Source organism: Myodes glareolus, chromosome 19 (assembly GCF_982192425.1).
Source record: "Myodes glareolus chromosome 19, mMyoGla1.1, whole genome shotgun sequence".
Taxonomy (NCBI): domain Eukaryota; kingdom Metazoa; phylum Chordata; class Mammalia; order Rodentia; family Cricetidae; genus Myodes; species Myodes glareolus.
Window position 1 is genome coordinate 1676100 of NC_142044.1, and position 19811 is coordinate 1695910.

Genomic DNA, 19811 nt, shown 5'->3' on the forward strand with positions numbered 1-19811 from the left:
AAGGAGGTGAAACTGGGAGGAGTTGGGGGAGGACTGGGGGCTATGGTCAAAATACGTTGTATACAAGTACGCAATTCTCAAAGATTAAAAAGTTATATAAAACAATTAGCTTTAGAAAAATATCAAAATGAATTAAATTTGGAGTATTTTTGTCCATCTGTAAGGCTTAATAAAAAGTTCATGAACTAGGGATATGTCTCAGTAGTAGAATTCTTGCCTAGGGTGTGCTGAGTCTGGTTTCAATCCTCAGTACCATGAAGGGAAAAAAGAAAAGCAAAGATTTAAAAAGGAAGTTTTGTCCTTTTCAGATGTATTCTCGGGTACTAAAAACAATACAAGATACGTCATCATTAAACCATGTAGTTTATTCCAGGAAAGAAGGCTTGATGCATCTTTAATCTCCGGAGGATCCAACTCAGGCTATTAATTTTCTGCTCATAGGCTATGTCACTTTTTTGTTACTGGATGAAGCATTTGTTTTGCCTGTAGGCAAAGAGTTGTAATGTGTTGGTCAGATTTCAAGCCTGCACTACCATGAAATATTTAATAAAGTATAAAGAACAGAAGTAAATCAGCGATTAAAGCTCCGTCTAGTGCTTAGAGTTGATTGATGAAAGCCGTGGTAGTTAAAAGACTATGATGACGGACAAGTAAGAAAATGAACAGGGTGGGGTGAAGGCAGAGTATGAAGAACCCTACGAAGGCTAACTTGAGTTGAGAAGCCCAAAGCCCCAAACTAAGGGCAGGGGCTAAGGAAGAGCTGTTAAGTGATGGACAGGGTGGAAATGGAGTCTAAGAGACCAAGAGGCTGGCTAGCAGCATATCACAAACAGGCATTTCTTTAGGCAGGTCATTGTTGAGTGACGGGCTAGCTGATTGACTGGTTAACCAATAATTCTCCCGTGGCAGTGCATTGCTGGAGTAGAGGACAGGTAAATGGGTCGTTATGTCATAATGTGTGCTGTAAAAGAAGCACAGCAAATAGAGAAACTAGCTTTGCCATTTCTCCACAGAAGAGGCTGCATCAGAGGCTGAGTTTGCAGGGAGCTAAAAGATGATGGAGTTATAGGTTAGAGAAAGCAGGGCACTTCCCTGGCAAAGGAACCATAGGCAAAATGGCACTGAGTTACGCGGCTGACAGGGCGATGCCGGTAGTTACCAGCACGATGCTGATCAGCAAGGAGGACAGACTTCTTAAGACACTGCTGGCATGGCCTGAGATGATGGAAGCTTGGATGGATGCCAAGACAATGGGAATACAAGAGAGGGGTCAGGTTCAAGACACTTTAAAACATGTAAGGATGGAGAATAGAGAATCAAGATGTGAGAAGTCATATGTCGCTCAAGTTTCCAACATGGCAGACTGACACAGAGAAGATAAGAGATGAGAAAGTTCGGGGGCAAAACACTAAGTTTAGATTCTGATAATTTACATTTGAGGAACCATGGAACATTCACGAAGGGGTGAGTGATGACTGAGCAGGGAGCGAATGCAGGCTGTGAAGAGTCAGGAGAGGCCTGGGAAGAGGTAGGCATGGAGTACAAGAACATGATGCCGTGTGAGCAATGGCGTCTGTGCTGATTGAAACAAACTAGAGGTGCCTGGGAGGAAAACACAACTGAAGAGTTACCTCCATCAGACTGGCCCATGGGCGTGTCTGCGGAGGCATCTTCCTGACAAATGACTGACAAGTGAGGACTCCATCAAGTGTGGGCAGTTCCACCCTGGGCAGGTGACCCTGGGTAGTGTAAAAAGTCGAGAGAGCCATGGAAAGCCTTCCTCTGTTTCTCAGGGCTTTCTTCTTCATTTCCTACCTCTAGGTTTTTGCTTTGAAGCTCTTGCCCTAGCTTCCCTCGATCATGCACTGCAAACTGTAAGTCATGTACACCTTTTTCTCCCCTATTAGCTTTTGGTCTTGGTGTTTATCATAGCAATAGAAACACAACCTAGAACAGGATTGTTTAAAAGGTCTTGGTAGCATATATTGTGTAAGGAGACATATATGGTTGGCAGATGAAGAGGAGCCCGTGAAGAACCCAAAATGGAGCAGTCAGAGGAGGAAAGAAATGTAAAATACACCAAGAGAGTCAAGGAAGAGAGACATTCAAGATGGGCATGGCGTAAACACTGCACAAAGTCCAAGAATTCCTCTCTCTCTCTCTCTCTCCCTCTCTTTCTCTCTCTCTCTCTCTCTCTCTCTCTCTCTCTCTCTCTCTCTCTGCCCCCTCCCTCCTTTCCTCTCAGTAAAATATATAGAGAGATCTACTAATTGTAATGAGAACGGAGTAGGTGGGAGTGGAGGAAATGGGTGACTTGGAGGGTTACAGTGTAGTTTATTAATGGTGTGTAGTATCTGAACACTTAAAAGCACAGACATTATTTTTCTGTGGGGTAAGAGGAAGGAACAAAGAGGGTAACAGTGGAGAACGTTTGTGGATGTCTGTGTTTCAGTGGTCAGGGTCTCGTCAGAGATAGTGAGACAGAGAACTCTTGTCTGGTTGACAGCTGTGATATGAGCCTAATGTATACCTGGGGGCAAAGTTTGCCTGTAAAACCTGTAAATGTCAACAGCATGCTCTTAATACTAAGGTGGTAGAGCAGGATAACCTTTTTCTCCATCAGAGAACTAGATCAAAAACCTTGTTGACATCACTTCTAATCCTAAAAAAATGTATGAGTCTATAGGCTTCAATTCTTATCATCAAATTTACAAGTATTTTGTCAAACTAGTTCTTAGGTAAATACTCACTTAGACAATTCCATTTCTTTCTCATACTTGTCCTTTCTAGACTCCTCTTTTTTCCCCAGTCTCAGCTTTAGTCTGTTGTGAGTTATATATCTACTGCTGATCCAATTCCTTCTTTATACTTACCAAAAGCTGCCATTGTGTCACATAAAACATCTCAATCAATGTCTTCAGCTGCCTATTTACCAGCTCCTTCCTCCCCTCCTCCTCCCTCCTCCTCTGTCCCTCCTCCTTTCCACGTATCTCAGTGAAGACATTTTGTAAGATGCTTCAACAGTGACTTAGCATCTCAGATCCCTCAGTACTGGTAACATGCACTTACACTTCAGTCACCATGCTGAGAAGAAAGGGTTGTGCAGGTTCCCTAAGACTATAGCCCCCAGTGGCCTAGAGAATATACATCAGAAGCAGTAAAAGATGTAGAACCCTTACCACGTAGACCAGGAACTGCCAGCCCACCAAGTAATACTGTACTGTTCTTGCTGAGATCGCCTGGGTCATACTTGGAGCAAAATTCACCAACAAATACATTCCTGCAAATGCCAGCGTCATACCTTTGAATAAAAAAGGAAAGACAAACCAAATTGGAAAAAAAGATTAAAGATTTTTCTTTTTCCCCCTTTCCCGTTGGGGCAGGGTCTTGCTATGTAGTCTGAGTTGGTTTGGAACTCATTCTATAATACAGGCTTGAACTCACAATCCCTCCTATCCCAGCCTCTCAAATACTTAGATTACAGGTGTGCATTATCAACATGACTACCTTAAAGCTTTTCTTGACACAAGCATTACCTAAATGGTAGTATTATTTGTTAAAATTCAGGCAGTTCCTGACCCTCCTCCCCATCCTAATTGGTCCCATTAAAATACAAGTCCCAAACCTATCCTAAAGAGTACCACATCTTTAAAGGAGATGAAAATCCAGGAACAGACAGCGCAGGCCTTGACTCCAGACTCTGCTGCCCCATGTGAGTCCTACCCTCCTCAGGGGTCTCCCCAAACACAAAGAAGATCAAAGCATGCACAGCTGGAGAGGTAAGGACAACTTCTCTGGACTGTTCCTCTACCTAAACCTCGGTCATCTCGATTGAGATGGGCGTGCCCGGACTGGAGGACAGGGCAGCTCTCACTCACTCATTCCGGGGGTCTGTGAGCTCAGGTGGTCTAGACTTTGAAACTCGGCAACGGGCACTTTAATCGGTGTCATGGATGGCAGTTCTTCCAGAAGTAACTGGGGCGAGAGGGACCCCACTGTAGAATTCTAATAATCTGCTAGGGTCTAGAACCCTGGGGTAGCATTGTAAAGACAGAGAACATCCTGAACTTATCTGAGCTTACCTCTTCAGCACTGCTTAGAACCGTGGAGACAGCAGACTCATGGGAATGACAGCCAAGGAGGGGCGGGCCCTTCTGAAAAGTTCTAAAAACTGCCTGCTTATACATAGTTAGCAGCCTGAGAGAACTATCTAAGTAGCCCTTTTCAGATACTGTACTTGAAAACACACCTTCTTTCACTACTGAACATATCTCTGTTGTGGATATAACTTAGAAACAGCCTTGAATCCAACTGGAAGAGCCTGGTCTATCTGTAAATCCGGCGGTTTGAGGGGCGGATTTCCTATCCCTCCTAATCACATGGTCTAGGTTTTGAATTCAGTTCATGAGAACAGTATTTAATTGTTACAGACATTTGACAACAACCTATGCAGGGTCTACAAGTTTCCTGTCACTGATAAATATATGTTAGAATACATTGCAAAGACAAGATTATACACATAATTTTTAGAGCTATTTCTAATGAGAACTTTTTTTTAAATATTTATTTATTTATTTATCTATTTATTATGCATACAATATTCTGTCTGTGTGTATGTCTGCAGGCCAGAAGAGGGCACCAGACCTCATTACAGATGGTTGTGAGCCACCATGTGGTTGCCGGGAATTGAACTCAGGACCTTTGGAAGAGCAGGCAATGCTCTTAACCACTGAGCCATCTCTCCAGCCCCTCTAATGAGAACTTTTAAAATGAAAAACAATATACATTATTAAACACTTCAGTAAAAGCAAAATAATAAAAGCATACACATAAGCTTGGGGGAAATACTGGCCATTCATGTTCTTTCTTTAGAAAACAAAAGGATTATTTCAAATTAGGTTTCTAGAAGGAAGGGGTTTTTAAAAGATGAGTTTTCTGAACCCGATATGATAAAGTAGCATAAATCCACTGGGTACACCCCAAAATGTTTCAGAACTTCCAAGTTTCCTTTTGCGGATTCCAATTTGTATTGACTTTTAAGTCCCTTTGCTGAAGTTTCTCTCCTCACCTTACATGACCCAGCACCCACTAAATTTCCTGTGTTGTGATGTAATCTGGAGTTGATGACACATGCGTGCAGGACAAAATTCCAGAGGGTTCAGTAGGATTGACCAGATAAAAGCCACGTGTCTCTCACTTGCTGATGGCCCACCAGGCATCCTGCCTAGAGTCAGCCACCAAGGTGCCTTCCTAGGCTTCCTTTCCAGACGTGTGTGTGTGTGTGTGTGTGTGTGTGTATGTATGTATGTTTGTGAGTGTGTGTGTGTGTATGTATGTATGTTTGTGAGTGTGTGTGTGTGTATGTATGTATGTTTGTGAGTGTGCGTGTGTGAGTGAGTGTGTGTAAGTATGTGTGTGATTGTGTGCATCTGTGTTTGAGTGTGTGTATGTGTGTGTGAGTGTATGTGTGAGGGATTGTGTGAGTATGCATGTACATGTGTGTGAGTGTGTGTATGTGTGTGAGTGTATGTATGAGTGTATGTGTGTGTGAGTGAGTGTGAGTGTGTGTGTGTGAGTGTGAGTGTATGTGAGAGTTTGTTGTTTTTATATAAACAAGCTCATGTCGTAGACACTGCTCTGCACTGACTTTTCCCTCACCCACAGAACACTATGCAGAAGACGCAAAGCAAGCTCTTTCTTTTGAATCTTCTCAGTATTCCATCACTTGAGGTAGTCTTGCTTGATTGACTTGATTTTCGGCACTGTTTCACATCTGCTTCTGCATTTCTGTATCTAAAATCTTTGTTGCTTTTCAAAACAAAATCCAAATAGTATGGCTGAGGATTTGCAAGGAGCCCTTCAAAATCTCTTTCCATATATATTACTTCATCTGCGCCTCAAACTGTTGTGAGTCAAGAGAACAGTCCTACAGCACTTTATTCGTTCTTTCTGCTTAATCATTTCAGATTTGGACGCCTCGGGATAGCTTTGCATCTAGAAAGCGTATGCCTGCTTGTTTTATGCTATCTGTATTTTTGTTGTTGTTTGTGAGACAGGCTCTTGCTAGGGACAGAGACTGCAGGCCTGCCTGACCTTGAACTTCTGACCCTTCTGCCTTCACCTCTTCAATGCTGGGGTGACAATCTGTGGTCTCACCACTTATTTGTGGTTTTATTTTATTTTTTTTGAAAGTAATTTTATTAAAATATAAAAAGTTTCCATTTACGCCCCTCCTCCCAACGCCCTCCCACTCCCCCCCTCCCTCTCCTCCTCCCTCTTTGTCCCCAAGGGCAGTCAGGGTCTCCTGCCCTGTGGGAAGTCCAAGTTCCTCCCCCCTCCCTCCAGGTCCAGGAAGGTGAGCATCCAAACAGACTGGATCCCAAAAATCCAGTATATGCAGAGGAAACCAGTCCCAGTGTCATTGTCAATGGCTTCTCAGAAAGACTGCAGGCCAGCCACATTCAGAGAATCCGGCCACATTCAGAGAATCTGGTTGGATCACGTGCTCGTTCAGTCACAGTCCAACTGGACTGAAACTCTGAGTTGGTAAACTCTCATTAGATCCGACCCCTTGTATCAGTGGGTGATAGTATCCCTCGCAGTCCTTCGTCATTTTCTTCCTCCTTCTGCTCCTCATTTGGATCTTGGGGGGCTCAGTCCGGTGCTCCAACGCGGGCCTCCGTCTGTATCCCCATCCAACGCCAGATGAAGGATCTATGGTGATAAGCAAAATATTCATCAGTATGGTCTCGGGCCAAGGCCGGTTCAGGCACCCCCTCCTCTGTCCAGAGAACAATCTGGGGATCTCTCCTTGGACCTGGGATCCCATATATAATCAAGTTTCCTGTAAACTCTAAAATGACTCCCTTAGTTGAAATATATTCTTCCCTGATCCCACATTCATCCTTCCTCCCTTCCCCCCATCCCGGTCAACCGAGCTTTCTCCATTCCTCCCCTACTCCCTTCTCTCTAACCCTCTCCCCTTCCAACAACCCTCCCACCCCCCCCCCATGCACCCAAGGTTACCTGGGACTCTTGACCATTTCCTACCTCCTGGCGGATAGCTAAATAATCTTCATCAGGTTCGTCTTCTTATTTAGCTTCTCTAGGATCACAAATAATAGGCTCAAAGACCTTTAATTATGGTTAGAATCCACTTATGAGTGAATACATACCGTGTTCCTCTTTTTGGGTCTGGCTTACCTCACTCAGTAAAGCGTTTTCTATGTCCATCCATTTGCATGCAAAATTCAAGATGTCATTATTTTTTACCGCTGAGTAAAACTCTAATGTGTATATGTTCCACACCTTTTTTAATCATTCTTCTATTGAGGGGCACCTAGGCTGTTTCCAGGTTCTGGCTATTACAAATAGTGCTGCTATGAACATAGTTGAACAAACGCTTTTGTAGTATGTTCGGGAATCTCTAGGGTATATTCCCAAGAGAGGAATTGCTGGGTCCTGAGGGAGGTTGACTCCCAGTTTCCTGAGAAACCGCCACACTGATTTCCACAGTGGCTGCACAAGTTTGCATTCCCACCAACAATGGATGAATGTTCCCCTCATTCCACATCCTCTCCAGCATAGGCTATCATTGGTGTTTTTAACTTTAGCTATTCTGACAGGTGTAAGATGGTATCTCAAAGTGGTTTTGATTTGCATTTCCCTGATCGCTAAGGAGGTTGAGCATGACCTTAAGTGTCTTCTGGCCATTCGAAGTTCATCTGTTGTGAATTCTCTGTTCAGATCAGTACCCCATTTTTTAATTGGGTTAATTAGAGTTTTAGTGTCTAGTTTCTTGAGTTCTTTGTATATTCTGGAGATCAGACCTTTGTCTGATGAGGGGTTGGTGAAGATCTTCTCCCAGTCAGAAGGCAGCCTTTTTGTCTTACTGACAGTTTCCTTTGCTTTACAGAAGCTTCTCAGTTTCAGCAGGTCCCATTTATTCATTGTTTCTCTTATTGTCTGTGCTACTGGGGTCCTACTTAGGAAGTGGCCTCCTGTGCCTATATCTTGTAGACTACTTCCCACTTTCTCTTCTATCAGGTTCAAAGTGGACAGATTGATGTTGATGTCTTTAATCCATTTGGACTTGAGTTTTGTGCATGGTGATAGATATGGATCTATTTTCATTCTTCTACAGGTTGACATCCAGTTATGCCAGCACCATTTGTTAAAGACGCTTTCCTTCTTCCATTGTATGCCTTTAGCTCCCTTGTCAAAAATTAGGTGTTCATAGGTTTGAGGGTTAGTATCTGGGTCTTCTATTCGATTCCATAGGTCGACTTCTCTGTTCTTATGCCAATACCAAGCTGTTTTCAATACTGTAGCTCTGTAATAGAGTTTGAAGTCAGGGATAGTAATGCCTCCAGAAGTTCCTTTATTGTATAAGATTGTTTTGGCTATCCTGGGTTTTTTGTTTTTCCATATAAACTTGATTATTGTTCTCTCAAGGTCTGTGAAGAAGTTTGATGGGATTTTGATGGGGATTGCATTGAATCTGTAGATTGCTTTTGGTAGAATTGCCATTTTTACTATGTTGATTCTCCCAATCCAAGAGCAGGGGAGGTCTTTCCATTTTCTGGTATCCTCCTCAATTTCTCTTTTCAAAGGCTTAAAGTTCTTGTCAAATAGGTCTTTCACATCCTTGGTTAGAGTAACCCCAAGATATTTTACGGTGTTTGTGGCTATTGTGAAAGGTGATGTTTCTCTGATTTCCCTCTCCGTTTCTTTATCCTTTGTGTATAGGAGGGCCACTGATTTTTTGGAGTTGATCTTGTATCCTGCCACGTTACTATAGGTGTTTATCAGCTGTAGGAGTTCTTTGGTAGAGTTTTTGGGGTCACTTATGTACACTATCATATCGTCAGCAAATAATGAAAGTTTAACTTCATCCTTTCCAATTCGAATCCCCTTGATCCCCTTATGTTGTCTTATTGCTATTGCTAGAACTTCAAGCACTATATTGAAGAGGTATGGAGAGAGTGGACAGCCTTGTCGTGTTCCTGATTTTAGTGGAAAGGCTTTGAGTTTCTCTCCATTCAATTTGATGTTAGCTGTCGGCTTGCTGTATATTGCTTTTATTATATTTAGGTATGATCCTTGTATCCCCAGTCTCTCCAACACCTTTATCATAAATGGGTGTTGAATTTTGTCAAACGCTTTTTCAGCATCCAATGAAATGATCATATGTTTTTTTTCTTTCAGTTTATTTATATGATGGATTACATTGATAGATTTGCGTATGTTGAACCAGCCCTGCATCTCTGGGATGAAGCCTACTTGATCATAATGGATGATTTTTCTAATGTGTTCTTGGATTCGGTTTGCCAGTATTTTATTGAGAATTTTTGCATCGATGTTCATGAGTGAGATTGGCCTGTAATTCTCTTTCTTGGTTGTGTCTTTGTGTGGTTTTGGTATCAGGGTGACTGTAGCTTCATAAAAGGAGTTTGGCAGTGACTTTTCTTTTTCTATATTGTGGAATACATTAAGGAGTATAGGTATTAGCTCTTCCTGGAAGTTCTGGTAGAATTCTGCATTGAAACCATCTGGTCCTGGGCTTTTTTTGGTAGGGAGATTTTTGATAACAGCTTCTAGTTCTTTACGACTAACAGGTCTATTTAGATTGTTCACCTGGTCTTGGTTCAACTTTGGTATATGGTACTTATCTAAAAAAATGTCCATTTCTTTTACATTTTCCAACTTTGTGGCATATAAACTTTCGTAGTAAGATCTAATGATTCTCTGAATTTCCTCTGTGTCTGTGGTTATGTCCCCCTTTTCATTTCTGATCCTATTAATTTGCAAGTTCTCTCTCTGCCGTTTGATTAGTTTGGATAGGGGTTTGTCAATCTTGTTAATTTTCTCCAAGAACCAGCTTTTTGCTTCATTGATTCTTTGAATTGTTTTCTGTGTTTCTATTTTGTTGATTTCAGCCCTCAGTTTGATTATTTCCAGTCTTCTACTCCTCCTGGGTAAATCAGCTTCTTTTTTTTCTAGAGCTTTCAAGTGTGTTGTTAAGTCTCCAATGTGTGCTTTCTCTGTTTTCTTTAGGTGGGCACTTAGTGCTATGAACTTTCCTCTTAGCACTGCTTTCATTGTGTCCCATAGGTTTGAATACGTTGTGTCTTTGTTTTCATTATATTCAAGGAAGACTTTAATTTCTTTCTTTATTTCTTCCTTGACCCAGGGGTGATTTAGTAGTTGACTGTTCAACTTCCATGAGTTTGTTGGCTTCCTGGGGGTACCATTGTTGTTGAATTCTAATTTTAATCCATGGTGATCTGACAAGACACAGGTGGTCACGAATATTTTTTTGTATCTGTGGAAGTTTGCTTTGTTACCAAGTATGTGGTCAATTTTCGAGAAGGTTCCATGAGCTGCAGAGAAGAAGGTATACTCTTTCCTATTTGGGTGGAGTGTTCTATAGATGTCTGTTAAGTCCATTTGATTCAGTACCTCCAATAAATCTCTTATTTCTCTGTTAGGTTTCTGTCTGATTGACCTGTCCATTGGTGAGAGAGGAGTGTTGAAGTCTCCTACTATTAGTGTGTGTGGTTTGATGACTGCCTTGAGTTCTAGAAGAGTTTCTTTTACATATGTGGGTGCCTTTATATTAGGGGCATAGATATTAAAGATTGAGACTTCTTCCTGATGAGTTGTTCCTGTTATGAGTATGAAATGTCCATCTCCATCTCTTCTGATTGATTTTAGTTTGAAATCGATTTTGTTAGATATTAGAATGGCCACACCCGCTTGTTTCTTAGGTCCATTTGCTTGGAAAACCTTTTCCCAACCCTTTACTCTGAGTAGGTGTCTGTCTTTGTGGTTGAGGTGTGTTTCTTGTAGACAGCAGAATGTTGGATCCTGTTTTCGTATCCAATCTCTAAGTCTGTGCCTCTTTATAGGTGAGTTGAGACCATTGATATTAAGTGATATTAATGACCAGTGATCGACGACTCCGGTCATTTTTTTGGGTAGTAGAGTGTATGTGTTTTCCTTCTTTGAGTTGTGCTTGTGAAGGGTCGCTAGATGTCTGAGTTAATGTAGGCAGTGTTGGGAATGTTGGATTCCTTGGGTTGTGATTTTCCTTCTAGTATTCTCTGTAAGGCTGGATTAGTAGTTACGTATTGTTTAAATTTGTTTTTATCCTGGAATATTTTGTTTTCTCCGTTGATAGTGAACAATAGCTTGGCTGGGTAAAGTAGTCTGGGCTTGCATCCATTGTCTCTTAGTTTCTGCAGTACCTCTATCCAGGACCTTCTGGCTTTCATGGTTTCCATCGAGAAGTCTGGTGTAAGTCTGATAGGTTTACCTTTATAAGTTACTTGACCTTTTTCCTTTGCAGCTCTCAATATCCTTTCTTTAGTCTGAATGCTTTGTGTTTTGATTATTATATGACGAGGGGATGTTTTTTTCTGATCCAGTCTATTCGGTGTTCTGTATGCTTCTTGAAACTTCATAGGAATATCGTTCTTTAGGATGGGAAAGTTTTCTTCTATAATTTTGTTGAGTATATTTTCTGGACCTTTGAAATGCAATTCTTCTCCTTCTTCTACTCCTATTATTCTTAGATTTGGTTTTTTTATTGTGTCCCACAGTTCCTGAACGTTTTATGATGAGAATTTGTTGGATTTGCTGTTTTCTTTGGTCAGAGTGTTTAATTTCTCTATGGTGTCCTCAGAGTCTGAGATTCTTCTATCTCTTGTATTCTATTGGTTAAGCTTGTTTCTGAAGTCTCTGTTCGTTTACCCAGATTTTCCATAGCCAGCCGGCCCTCGGTTTGTGATTTCTTCATTGACTCCATTTCAGTTTTCAAATCTTGAACTGTTTCTATGTTTCTATTACCTGTTTGATTGTTTTTTCTTGGTTTCCCAGAATTTCATTTACGGATTTACTCATTTCTTCAAACTTTTTGGTATATTTCTCTTCCATTTCTTTACTCATTTCCTCAATTTTTTTGTTATACTTATCCTCCATTTCTTTGCGGCAGATTTTCACCTCCTGTTTAAGTTCCTCTATTATTTTCATGAAGAAGCGCTTAGAGTCGATTTCTTCTATTTCTTCTGGAGTAGGGTGTTCAATTCTTCTAGTTTCGAGCTCCCTGGATTCTGGCGATGTCATGTTGCCTTTCAGGTTGTTGGAGGAATTCTTGCATTGGCGCCTGCCCATCTCCCCCACTCTGGATGAAACTCCTCAGCACTTTCTGGATAGAACTCCTCAGCACTCTCTGGGTAGGACTTCACAGCACTCTCTGGATAGAGCTCCTCAGCCCTCTCTGGGAAGAACTCCTCAGCAGTGCAACAGGGCTAGCTGGTCTTCCCAGGACCCGGGAGACAAAGGGCCCGCAGCAGTGGGGGGGAGGGGAGGGGTCCCTTGGAACACCGAAGACCCTGCCGCAGAAGCTGAGGGGGGAAGGGCTGTGCTCCCTTCCCGGACAGGCAGGCAGGCTGCCCAGGCTAGCACCCACTCAGCTCTCTGGGAAGAGCGCCTCAGCAGTGCAATAGGGCTAGCTGGTCTTCCCAGGACCCGGGAGGCAAAGGGCCTGCAGCAGTGGGGGGGAGGAGAGGGGTCTCTTGGAACACCGAAGACCCTGCTGCAGAAGCTGGGGGGGGGCTGTGCTCTCTTCCTGGGCAGGCAGGCTGCCCAGGTGAGCACCCACTCACCTCTCTGGGAAGAACTCCTCAGCAGGGCATCAGGGCTAGCTGGTCTTCCCAGGACCCAGGAGACAAAGCTATTTGTGGTTTTAAAAGGTGATTGCCTGTCTCCTTTTGGGGTTATTCATATTTTCATAAGGGGTTGAAAGTGTCCATATCAGTTCCTGACAGCTGTTGTGTTTGTGACATCCCTTTTCTCTTCAGGGCCTGAGCTTCAGGGTCTGTTCCTGATACATTTTATTTCAGTGTTGCACTTTCTTTCCACGTGAGCTATCGGTTCTCCATACGTTTTATTTCAGTGTTGCGCTATCTCTTTTTTTGAAAGATGCAGATCTCTGACTCAGGAAACTTGCTGTTGACCTTCTGTGGTCTTGTTAGGAGTCATGAAATGGAGCCCGAGGAAGCCGGGTGCTTGGATGGTCTCTCAGCTGCATTCCCAGTCAAGGCTGGGATCCTGCTAGTCTAACTCTGAAAAAACTCTGGAGAAACTCAAATTTCACTGTTACTTCCTGGACAGAAGAGCAGGCAGATTCAGCATTCGGTGGAACTATCTCATGTCCACGAAGCCGTTGCATCCTTTAGACCTGGGAAGTGTATCCCAGAGGCGAGGCAACTGCACGCACTAGAAATCCAGACAACTTGGGACTGACGCATTTCCGGATATTGACTGCCTACCATGAGCCATCTGAGCTTACCCTAAAAATTCATTTAGAATTGTATTTCTGTTAGGATAGCCCAGAGAGAATGGGGCTGTCAGTAAGGAGCCTTTAATCCAACTTGACAATGGGAGGTATGGGCAGGAAGGAATTGGCTGAACTTTTGATGCTTAGGGAAGACCTCCCCCAATGATTTTTAAAACAAAGCAGAAAGAAGGTAATAACCTAATAAACAGAACAGAGTTGCACACAGCAGTCCTGGGCCTTCTAGCCACAGCGACCCTGAGAACTGTGGACCAGCACTGAGATCTGGGTATTAGGGATGACAAAAATAAATAAATAAATAAATGAATAAATAAATATATAAAATACTGGGTAGATATGTCTTGACGTTGGAGTTAGAGGGTACTCCAATTCGGGGGTGTGGCCCATCCTCCTTCCTTATGCCCTAGCCTACAGTAATTCTATTTTCTCATTAAATGAAAGTTAGTTCTTTGGCTAGGCAGATCACTTTCCTGATCTGAGAAAAAAGTCTCAGAGGCTGAGGTTTTAAAAGTGATTTAAAACAAAAGCCTTATGCCTCGCCCCCTGCCCCGCCTGTAGCCCAGAGGATGGACTGCCCCCCGCCCCCCCGCGCCCATAGGGAACCCAGTAGATGGACTGTCTGGCCTGCCTGGAGCATTTATAACAGTGTGGTCTGGGGAGGAAGACCCTCCAAAGACTTAAAAGTAAAATAAAATATCCTTGCCCCTGCAAAACATCAAACCCAGCCCCTGAGGAGAGACTGGATTTTTGGACCCCCAGGTCCCTGTCTGTTTTGTAGAGGGTCTTTCTCTCCGTGTGCTTACTGTGTGTGTGTGTGTGTGTGTGTGTGCATTTTCTCATCTCTAAGAACAGCCTTCATAGACAAAAACAAAAACAAATAAACAAACAACAACAAAAAACCCAATTTGGTTCTCTTACAAACTCACAGGTGCTGTTTCCCATGTAACTTGATATATTATACAAATAATGAGATCTCTTCCAATAAATATGTACAATGTACATAAGCTAATCTATGCTCTTTACAATAGGGAGACCAGCTGTCCTGGAAGGGAGGAAGGTACTCTTTATAAATTCCAAACTAATTATTTCATAGACAAGAATAGCTAACATGAAAGTACTACTGTGATCAATATTAAAATGTGGTAATACTAAAAGCATAGTAGTTTAATAAAAGAGGCTGAAAGGATAAGGAAAATGTGGTGCATTTACACAATGGAGTACTACACAGCAGGAAAAAATAATGACATCTTGAAATTTGCAGGCAAATGGATGAATTTAGAAAACATCATATTGAGTGAGGTAACCCAGACCCAGAAAGACAAATATCATATGTACTCACTCGTTAGTGACTTTTAGACATAAATCAAAGAAAACCAGCCTACAATTCACAATCCCAGAGAACCTAGACAACAAAGAGGACCCTAAGAAAGACATACATGGATCTAATCTACATGGGAAATAGAAAAAGACAAGATCTCCTGAGTAAATATTGGGAGCATGGGGATTATAGGAAAGGGTAGAAGGGGAGGGGAGAGGAAGAGAGGGGAACGGAGAAAAATATATAGTTCAATATAAACAAATCAAAAAAGAGAAAAAATGATTAAAGGGGCTAAGAAGATAGTTCAGTGGGTTGAGCGCCCATTGCTCAAGGGTGAGAGATGAATTCAAATTCCCAGCACCCACACAAAAAGCTGAGTGTGGCTGTGCTCACACCTATAACCCCCGTCTGTGGGGGACGCAGACAGGAGGATTACTGGGGCTTGCAGGCAGTCAGCCAACTCTCGGTCTCAAGGGAGTGAGATGGAGTGAAACAGCAGGGTTCTTGTCCTCCTGGGGCCTCTGCACTCACGCATTTACACACATGTGCACCGACCACCCACACACACCACCCACACCACCCACACTGTGCACACAAGTGGAATAAACCAACTCTAAATGCTTTACACGTGATTAACAATGTTTATAACATTGTGAGAAATGATTAGAGCAGCCCTCCTCTGTCTGTGGGAATACGTCCCAAAGAGCCTGTGCCTAAAGTCTCAGAGAGTAAAAACTTCCGTGTATCCCATCTATTTAACTACAAATAGCTTAACTTACAAATAGGCACAATAAATGATGAATAATAATGACAAAACAGAACAACAAAAGCAATATATTTTAGCAAGCTATTTAAAACTTACAAATTGCTTATTTCTACAATTGCCATTAAACATTTTTGGACTGTTGTTGACCATGAATCACAAAATCCACACGGCAAATATGTGTGTACGGGCAAACTGTTTACTATTATGTAATTGTATTATTACAGCATGTATTATAAGTAAATCCTATAGTGTATAATATGTACAATGTACAATGTATAATCTTTATTACTACCTACACCTGACAGATGAGGAAGATGATTAGAGAGGGAGTAACTACTCTGCTTGGTATTTTCCAGCTAGTACTAAGTGGACAGCTTGGTTTGGAACCCAGGCCATCTGTTTTCTTGTCTCGTTCAGATGCCTAGTGACTGCATGAGGTAGGGTCCCTGAGTGGCAAGCATTTACATGTCAGTCCACCTGGGAGGAGCCCTCATGCTGCACAGGACACAGGCGGAGACCAGACAGAAGGCTCCTGGCAGAGGCCATAGTCAGGCTTCAGGTTATTTTGACCCGGAATTTCCTTTAGTTGAGCATTCCAAGCGGGTGCTCCCCAGAACGGGTTTAAAGAGACTTACGCACCATCGGAAACCCTTGTGAGACATCAGGTCTCTTTGGGAAGAGGTGAGTTAAAGGAGCTTGAGCAATTCTCCCCCTGGAAGCCCTCGCAGGTGTACCAATATGCTGATGTTTGCTGACTCACCCTGCAGATGACCAAGTTATCTTAGTCTCTAAACATGCTGGGCCATTTCTACTGCTCTGAAGTGGTGTTTTGAGGAGTGCTTTATACTTGCGAAATGCTTGACATTTAATGGTCTGGCTGTGAACTCAGTCTTTGTCTCAGGAGGCTACTGGTTGGCTACCAGTCTGCTGGAGACACTGCGGAAAACAATGAGGCATGAACGGAACGGAAGGAGTCGAGCCTGGAATCCAGGTGCTCCTGTCCCCTGATTCCCTGACGTGCCAAATAAGACAGACGTGGTCAGTTCTTCAGAGATGGCCGTCTGCTGGACAACTCTTAATTAAAATTCTAAACTTTAGTTTTCTAAATTTTCTGACTTCCGGGAGTCTTCGGTTTTAAAATTTTCAGCTACCTTGGCTCTGAACAATTCTTTTGGGCACTGCATTATCTCTTGATTCATGAGAACCCAGGCGTTACTTCCTTGGAATACCAGAAGTCACACAATGAAGAGGATTCATTAGTACTAGCTGAGCAGTCTAGTCCAGATTCCTCAGGCTCAATGGCAAATGCCCTCAAAGGAGTCCTAGCTGGGAAGTCTCAAGTAGTCCTGGACCCGCCGTCAGAAAGCTCCAATCTCGAGGCTGCTCAGAAGTCAAAATGGACACTCTGTCCTCTCAACTCAAATGGTGCTGCACTTGCCTGGGTCCTGTTCTCAACAAATGAACCCAACCCTGCTGATCTTGGAGCAGGGGCGGAGAAGCAGGAAAATAAATGGCCTTGGTCTCTCTATCAATTTGGGGAAATCATTTGTAGGTGACTTGAAGCAATCAGGTTACTGGTCTCTGGGGGAGTGTGGGGAGTTTACTGTAATTTGTATTCTGATGATACCATTATGTGAGCCTGCATCAGCGCGGTGTTCGCAGACTATTAGCGGTGGTGTTTTGATGATGATGGAGAAGAGGAAAACGCTGCAGCTTTGGGCTGGGTGAAGGAAGAGAGGAGGCTGGTGCTTTTTAAAAGGAAAAATAATCATTAAAATAATTTTAAATTCTTAATCCGCTAAGAATCAGAGCGGGGGGCCAAAGCCTGTCAGTGAGTCTATAATGGCGGGTGACTCTTTTCAGACGAGGCCTTTTGTGAGGTCATTATTTTGAGGCCAGTGGTGAAAAGCTTCATGGCCAGAGAGCAACATTTGGCAACAAATTAGTTCAGCTTGTTTCCACATGGCCTCAAATCTCCATTTGTTCCATCAGGAAAAACAAACTTTCATTTGTTTGAAGCCGGGGAAAATAAATGATATTCCTTCTCACATTTTGACAATTTAATTTTTCGCACGCACATATGTTAATCTTTAAGAAAACACCACTAGCTACTCTTCCCTCTGTTTGGTTTTAGTCCCTGAAAAGGAAAACAAAACAAAATACCTGCATTCTTCGCTTTTAACAGAAAGAGCCACATTTTCTCCAGGCGAAAGCAAAGACGTCAGGGAGGTACCCATGCGGCTGACACGCCATTGCATGAGGCTGCAGAAAGCCCTCCCTGGACTTCCCCGGTTCAAAGCGAGCTACTGCATCTCAGAGAACATAAGCCTGTGGTGGTGTTTGTTGGAGGGAAGGGTGTTCAATGGATGACTCCCCCTCCCCTCTAGAACACCACATTAAAGGCAAAAACGAATCACTTTCTTAACAATGACATCCTCCGTCAAAGAGCATTCTGTTAGAAAGGCAACCAAACCACACCAAACCACAAACTAGAGCTGGGGGAACTGTATGTCTCCTCTTGAGTGTGTGGTAGTGACTGTAGTGGTTAGCAAGGTAATGGCAAAGGCTTTGAGTATTTATTATGTGACAAGCCCTGTTCTAAGAACTTCAATACATTCATCCATTTAATCTCGGGATAGGTAATAGAATCTTCCTTTAAAGATGAGGAAACTGAGGCTTAGGGAGTTTATTTAAGTAACCTCATGTATCAGGACTCTAGAGACATCTCCTAGACCCAAACACCCACTTTGTCAAGTTGCCATGACTAGAAAGCTGCTCTGTTAACTGCCAATTTTGTGACTCTGGGAAAGTTAGTTAACCTCTCTGAGAACTAGATTCTGCTTCTAGAAATGGGTTATTCCTGTATTTAAGCAAGATATCCCGTGTAAAACACAGCATATAACCAGAAAAAGTGACATGCTAGCTGCTGTTCACATATACATGAAAGGACCCCAGCATTAGTGTGAGGCTGTAGGACCCAAGCATCAGTGTGAGGCTGTAGGGCCCCAGTATCAGTGTGAGGCTACAGGATCCCAAGCATTAATGTGAGGCTGTAGGATCCCAGCCTTAATATGAGGCTTAGTTTTTTTGTGTGTTTTCCTGATGTGTGGTGATAGAGGTACTCATAACCTTTGTGTTATATTTTTAGTATTACCTTCTGTATATCTCTTGGGCATCATGGTGTTCCTAGTAATTACATCAATGATAGTGAGAGATTATTTCTATTTCTCAGAATAGTACTTACTGTCCACACAATGCATAGTAAAGTTGCATCTATGGGGAGAGTATTAAGTTTTTTCTTTTAGTAGATCTTAGATTTTTAAGATACAACTAAATCATTGGAAAAGGTTGGTATTTCTATTTTATCATTCCCCATAGCGAAGACTTCCATCCATTTTCTTCCTAATTCTTGAGGTAGAAGCTTCAGTACAGGTATAAAGAAAAACTTACTTTACTTTTCTACTCTTTCAAAATTTTTAAAAGTTTTTATGTATTTTAAGATATTTGTAAATGTCTTGGTTGCATGTATATCTGTGCACTATGGTGCCCTCATCAAAAGGGCATCAGATCCCCTGTAACTGGAGCTGTGGATGGCTGTAAGCCACCATGTGGGTGCTGGGCTTGAACTGGGGTGTCCCACAAAAGCAGCAAGTGCTCTTAACTGTGGAGCTATCCCTCCAGCCCCACCTTTTCAATTCTTTGTTCTCACTTGCATTGGGTAGCTCCTGAATGCTCTCCTCCACATCCTATATCTGGTCTATGCCAGTCCTATCTAGCTGTTAGAGCAAATCTGTTTCCAGACAGAGCTAGAGCTGTTCTCAACACAAGGTGATTTTTTCTTTCAGGAGACATTCAGTGATATCCAAAGACAGCTGTGGTTGTTATAATTGTGGCTTAGGACTTGAGAGGCACCTAGTAAGCAAAGGGATTGCAGTCCTGGGTGTAGAAGTTTGACCTGAACATGAAGATTTATCCACCCGTATGTCAGAAGGCCTGAGTTCAGAAACAGTGTTCTAAAGCTCTCATCAGCTTTAGATAAAAAATAACAATATATGTTATTTTTTATTTAAAAACACATTTCTTTATTGTTACATTTGTTTAACTCTGTGAAATTGTATTACTTTGCCTTTCTAAAATACCTGATTAGTCTAATAAAGAGCTAAACAGCCAATGGCAAGGCAGGAGAAAGGATAGGGTGGGCTGGCAGACAAAGAGAATAAATAGGAAGAGAAATCTGGGAGGAGAAGATCAAGGACTGAGAAAAGAAGAGGCCAGCTACCAAGCTACACAGCTAGACATGGGATAAGAAGGAAAAAGGAAGATAGACAGAAATAGAGAAAGGTAAAAGTTCAGGGCCAAAAGATCGA

At 42.5% G+C, this 19811-nt stretch overlaps 1 protein-coding gene across 1 annotated transcript in view; it reads right to left on the bottom strand.

The window, feature by feature from the left end:
* Nipal2 (NIPA like domain containing 2) overlaps positions 1–19811 on the bottom strand; it is a 104595-nt gene that overhangs the window by 24688 nt on the left and 60096 nt on the right. Inside the window, exon 5 of the mRNA XM_048457260.3 lies at positions 3180–3301. Coding sequence (XP_048313217.3) covers positions 3180–3301 — 122 coding nt within the window. The remainder of the gene's footprint in view (positions 1–3179; positions 3302–19811) is intronic.